The sequence below is a fragment of the Tupaia chinensis genome, unplaced genomic scaffold (assembly GCF_000334495.1).
Source record: "Tupaia chinensis unplaced genomic scaffold, TupChi_1.0 Scaffold144058_1, whole genome shotgun sequence".
Taxonomy (NCBI): Eukaryota; Metazoa; Chordata; class Mammalia; order Scandentia; family Tupaiidae; genus Tupaia; species Tupaia belangeri.
In genome coordinates, this window is record NW_006203910.1 from 1400436 (window position 1) to 1406690 (window position 6255).

Below are 6255 nucleotides of genomic sequence, written 5' to 3' on the forward strand. Positions count from 1 at the left end.
TCTCAGGACTGGGCCAAAAGAGAACCAAATCCCAGAAGAGGGAAAGTGAGAAACTGCTTGTGTCCCAGCTCACCCAACAGCCGCCCTTATTTTATGAGAGCTTCACTTGGTTCTATTAGCTAATTATCAGATAATGGCAGTCAATCTGTTAGGATAAATCTTATCTTTTCCCAGAAATGCAATTATATTTTATACATTTACTTACTTCTTATTCATAAAAATTGAAAAGATCTCAGAACAAAGGTATAACTGGCACGATGCTAAAGAAATAAATAAGATTAAAATAAAATATCCTACATCAAAATGATATACAAACCTGAGTACTCCATGACCTCTTCAGGGGACTTGCCTTCTACCTCTCGAGCTATATTGTCAATGTCATCTCTTCCATACTTCTCATTAGCTTTAATGAACTGGTTAAAATCTCGCTTAGTCCAATTTGTGAAGCCCTGTGAACAAAGAGTTAAATATCATCAACAGAGGTTAAATTAATAAATCCATTTTGTATCCTATTTACTTCTATATAAGGATATATTAAAAAGTTTTAAAAGACTTAAAACATTCCTCCTTATACAATCTCCCATTTTGGGGGATGGAACCTGGCCCTATAGCACAGTGGTTAGGCACTGGGAGCTGAAGCCAGATCCCACATGACTCAAATTCTGTCCCCAGTGGCTCAAATACACTGGGTGCATGTGCGTACATGCTCAAGATCCTGATGGAATAAATAACCCCACTTGGGGGGGCTGCTTTCCCTCTCTCTGTCCCCCTCTCTCTCTGGTGAGCACATAAGCCTTTGGGCAATCAAAAGAATCAAATTAATTAAAAAGAAAAATCTCACATTTCTAATGTCAGAATCAAAAGTTGAGTGCAAGTTGTTACAAAAATAACTGTTCTTCAGGCAAGCCAGGGGCGTGGTTAATATGGCTGGCTGGATCTCATATAGCTCACTGAGCAGTTAAGAGTCCCAGACCCACTGGCTTGAAAAACATGCCAGGTCCATGTGCGTGTGCATGCACACCCAAAATCTTGAGAGTAAAATGAAGGAGAAGGGATTGCAGCATGTCCATCCCCCATGGAGTGTGTGCTTTCTCACTCTCATTCTCTGTCTCTCTCTCCTCAATGAACACGCACAGAAAAGAAGAAAATATTCTTCTATTGTGAAGCAAATGCACTGATCTCCAAGTACTTAAAATTGATTTATAGTTCTAAGAGAGTGTGTAATTCTGAACTACATATTTTATAAATGCCTACTACATGAAATAAAATTGCATTAAAATAAAAATGTTGATATAAATGCTGAAATCTTGATATCCCAGCACTTTAATGATTTTTTTCACATATCTATTCCCATGAAAACTAAGAGGAATGCGAAGTATTCAATGAAACACTGAAGAAGCCCAGCTGCAGTGACACAACCAATAGAGCACTGCTGTGTGACACTGGAACCACGTGGGAGGTCTGGGTTCAGATCCCGGGGCAACCTGAACATACTAGGCACACCCACACACCCATGATCCTCGCTAGCTGGGAGGCTGGGGGAAGGATCGTGGTGCAGCGACACCCTGTCAAAGGTACCTGTGCCTCTCCCTCTGGACTTTTCTCTCTCTCTCCTTTCATTAGTCAAGAAATAAAATAAATTTTAAAATTCAAAACAATAAAAAAACACAGGAGAAATCAAAAGAGAATACTAAAAAAAAAAAAAACACACTCGTGTAGCTCTTTTGATTATTCCAAACTACTGTGAATATATCATTTCTGTTCAAAAATTGTATTCAGAAATGGAATTTCTATAAAGAGAACATTGCTCAAGCACTTTAGCCAGTGTTCGAAATCCCCCCCAGTAGTAGTGCAGCTGTGAAGTCAAAAGACCAAGCGTTGGTTTTCCATCCCTCAAGCCCCACCCCACAGAAATGTGATACCCTCGATACTGCAAAGCTGTTTTAGCTTTTAGTTGATAAAGATTTCATATGGACCCTTATTTTGTTCCTGTATGCCACCAAGTTTTTTTTCCCCCCAGGATTAATTATTTAAGACAGCAGAAAAAATGATTAAAAATGAATTCAACTATTAGGAGAGGAAAAACATTGATTACATTTGTAATTACAAAATATAACATTACCCCAATTGAGATTGTGTATTCATATTATACTGCCTGTTCATAATATACTGCAAGCCCTGTAGCGCTCTGAGGCCGTAAGTTTTTTCGTGTGTTCAAGAAATAAATTTTGAAAATAAAACATGAATATTTAAATGTTTTATCTTATTCTGTGGTTAAGTCCTGATATTCTGCCAACTGCAATTATATTTTCAAACTAAACTTTATGACTTCCAGGCATTTGGCTCAAAAAGTTATGAAAGCAACTTGTAAAAATTAATTCAACACAAGTATACAATAAGGAAACCATCTATATAATAAATAACATATAAATATGAAAATTATCTTTCAATTAATGCAGAGAATTTCCTACTCCTGTGTCCTACTGTGCCTTGCACATTGTTCAAAATAACTGTTGAATAAATAAATCTTGTTTGCAACTTTCTAAAACTAAAGTGCTGTCCCGCAGTGCGTATTTTGGTTTATCATTCTCTAAGGGTCTTTTATGCTGAAACTTTATTATTGTCTACAGTTTATTTTAAAAGTACAACACTCACAAAACTTGTACAGCAATAATAAAACTATTGACATTCTGATCAAGTGGAAATCCTCCCTAGTTACTGTCAGCTTTTAGTTATACTATCACCTTGGGAAGTTTCTGTAGAAATAGTTTCACAAGCCATCCAGGTGGGCAGCTGGATCCCACAGGGCCAACTGAACAGTTCAAGTCCTGGACCTGATGGCTTGAAAAACATGACAGGTACTGAGCAAGCAGGTGGCATGGTGGTTCGGTGCTGGACTCCCACATGGCCAAATGCAGTTTGAGTCCTCCAGGTGGCTTGAGAATCACACCAGGTGCATGTGCCTACATGCCCAAAATCCCAACAAGAGAATGGGGGAGGAGAGACTGCCCCCTGGGGGGGGGGTGATTTATCACTTCCCTTCTCTCTGTCTCTCCGTCTCTCCAGACAGCACACGTGCCCTACAGGGAAAAAAAAAAAGAAAGAAAAACACACCAGGCAGACATGTGTGCATACCCAAAATCCCGAGAGGAGAATGGAGGAAAAGGGATTGTGGTGTGACTGAGCATGCGCGTTCTCTCTCTCTCTCTCTCTCTCTCTTGCGAGCACATGCAATCTATAGCAAAATGAAAAAGAGTACTTTGATATCTACGGTATCACATTTATGTGGCATGACAGTTGGAAAATCAATTTGTGGTCTTGTGACTTCATAGATGTGCTAATAATGACAGAGTGATTTAAAGCACTGGCTAAAGTGCTCTGTGCTTTATTTATCTTTGAAAAAATTATTCATTTAACTTTGTTGTTATTATTATTATTATTCACTTTGACCAGAGGCAGCTGGAGAGAGAAGGAGAGTGAGAGCAAGCCACAGTGCAGACAGCCATGTGGGAATCCAGAGCCTGAAACACCATGCCACCTGCCCATCCTGCATTCTGTATTTTAGTTAAGAAACTGAGTGGCTCAGTAATTGTCTCTTTAAAGAAATTCAATTTATGAATATAATTTTGAACAGAAATTATATATTTAAGATAGTTTGGAATAATAAAAAGAGCTACAAAAGTGTTTTTGCATTCTCTTTGATTATTCCTCAGTGATCTTTTTTTTTAATGTGGAATCATAGATCACTCTCAGAAGTTTCAGAAATTTCTCATCATTGTGTTCTAGTTATTTCTAAGAAGGGAATAAAAGCATTTTGAGGGAACCAGCAGATGGCATAATGGTTACATCACTGGACTCCCACATAGCTGACCACGGTTCAGGTCCTGGACCTAGTGGTTTAAAACTTACACTGGGCATGTGTGCGTGCATGTCCAAATCCCAAGGAGACTGGAGGAGAAGGGATTGCAGTGTGGTCATCCCCCCTGAGGGGTGACATCCTGCTTCCTATCTCTCTGGCAAGTGCACACACCAGATAGCAAAAATCTCTCCCTTAAAAAAAAAGAATTTTAGGGACCAGCAGTTAGTGTAATGGCTATGTCGCTGGACTCCCACGTAGTCGACTGCGGTTCGAGTCCTGGACCCGGTGGTTTAAACTCACGCCGGGCGCGTGTGCGTGTGTGCCCAAGATCCCGAGAGGAGAAGGGATTGCGGCATGGCCATCCCCCCTGGGGGGTGATTTCCTGCTTTCTATCTCTCTGTCTCTCTCTGTCTGTCTGGCGAACGTCCCCTATAGCAAAAACCTCTCCAAAAAAAAAAAAAGAATTTTAAAAACTGAAACTATTCCATAAATAAATGATTAATAGAGCATAATTTCAGGGGATAATTCATATCAATCAACAAAAGAAAATTTAATTAATACATTAGTAATTATTGCCTACCTATGAGGATTCAAACATGGATTTAATGACCTTATCATTAGTAAAATGCCTACTGTATTTCTAATAACTGACATTTATATTTTACATATATGTACTTTCTAGTACTTCCAAAAGACTATATTCCATAAAAGGGACTTTAAAAACTAAGGACATTCGGAGCCAGCCTGTGGTATGGTAGCTGAGGCAGCTAGATCTTACATGGCCGACCACATGGTTCAAGGCCCAGACCCATGGGCTGGAAAAACATGCCAGGTCAATGCACTCAAAATCCTAAAAGGAGGGAGAAAGCGGGGAGAAGGCACTGCAGCATGACCACCCCCATGGTGGGGATGCTTTCTCACTTCCTCACTCTCTGCATCCAATGAGCATACACACCCTCTGGCAAAATTGAAAGGAAAAAAAAAAAGAGAGAGAGAGATTTGGTCTAAATGTGTGTTTACAAAATAGCCCCAAGTTTTGTGGGATGCATCAAATCAGGACACCAGGCACATACAGTAAAAGATAAATACAGTCTACATTTTCCCTTTGCTATTGGTCAACGAGAAGTACTTCAGCCACTTCAAATATCCTACCTGTGTGAGAAGTTTTTCTTTCTCTTCAGTCTCTTCTGGTGTAAGAGGTTCTGCTCCATCAATCTTTCTTTGCTCTTCTTTTTGTGCCAGTGCAGGATTTGGGATTTCAGGATTCCTTGGGACCTATAAATTAAGACACAAACTATGTGTAAAGTATTAAAAAAAAATAAATTGTTAAAGATATGTATACACAGGGGACCAGGAGATGGCATAATGGTTATGTCGCTGGACTCCCACATAGTTGACCACGGTTCAAGTCCCAGATTTGGCAGCTTAAAACTCACACTGGGTGCACATGTGTGTGTGCCCAGAATCCTGAGAGGAGAGGGGACAAGGGATGGTGGCATGGCCATCCCCCCTGGGAGGTGATTTCTCACTTTCCTGTCTCTGTGTCTCTACAGCAAGCTCACATGCCCTACAGCAAAAATCTCTCAAGAAAAAAAAAAAAAGGATGTGTATACATGGGGCCAGCAGATGGCATAGTCCTTAAAGCACTGGACTCTCACATGGCAGGCCACTGTTTTGAGTCGCGGACCAGGCAGCTTGCTTTCTCACTTTCCCTTTCTCTCTCTCTCTGGCCAAATTAAGTAATAATGATAAAGAAGATAAAGAAAATTAACTAAAAGACTCTTTTTTAAAAAGATGTGTATACCCAAATCAATACTTGCAGTTACTTCAACAATAAACAACACAGAGCCTTAACCAGGACAACAAATGGTCCTCTCCACTTTCTACTACCATATTATGAAAAATAAGAACCATTTTTTTTTTTTGGAGAGATTTTCGCTATAGGGTGCGTGCGCTCGCCAGACAGACAGAGAGAGACATAGAGACAGAAAGCGAGAAATCACCCCCAGGGGGGATGGTCACGCCGCAATCCCTTCTCCTCCATTCTCCTCTCAGGATCTTGGGCATGCACGCACACGCACCCAGCGTGAGTTCTAAGCCACTGGGTCCGGGACGTGAACCGCTGTCAACTACATGGGAGTTCAGCGACATAGCCATTACGCTAACTGCTGGTTCCCAAAATAAGAACCATTCTTGTATCACATGGTATTTTAGAATTAAAACCCTTTGGTAAATAATTACCACACTATATTCAACATTTGAGTATACAAAAGCTTTAAAACAAAGAAAAAAAAAAAAGTTTGGCATAAAAAAAAAAAAGAAAATCCACATTCTCCCAGCCATAAAGAGTGGGATAGAGAAATGGTAACATAAAATCCAACATTCTGAGCAATTCG

The 6255-nt window shown here is 40.0% G+C and overlaps 1 protein-coding gene across 5 annotated transcripts in view; it reads right to left on the reverse strand.

Annotated features, from left to right (window-relative positions):
- The window catches only part of SMARCA1 (SNF2 related chromatin remodeling ATPase 1), a 107844-nt gene that overhangs the window by 26565 nt on the left and 75024 nt on the right, over positions 1-6255 (reverse strand). For all 5 annotated transcript variants that reach the window (XM_006165846.3, XM_006165845.3, XM_006165848.3 and 2 more), the window contains exons 18-19: positions 5012-5134; positions 317-449 (exon numbers count right to left, since the gene is read on the reverse strand). In XM_006165846.3, coding sequence (XP_006165908.1) covers positions 317-449; positions 5012-5134 — 256 coding nt within the window. The remainder of the gene's footprint in view (positions 1-316; positions 450-5011; positions 5135-6255) is intronic.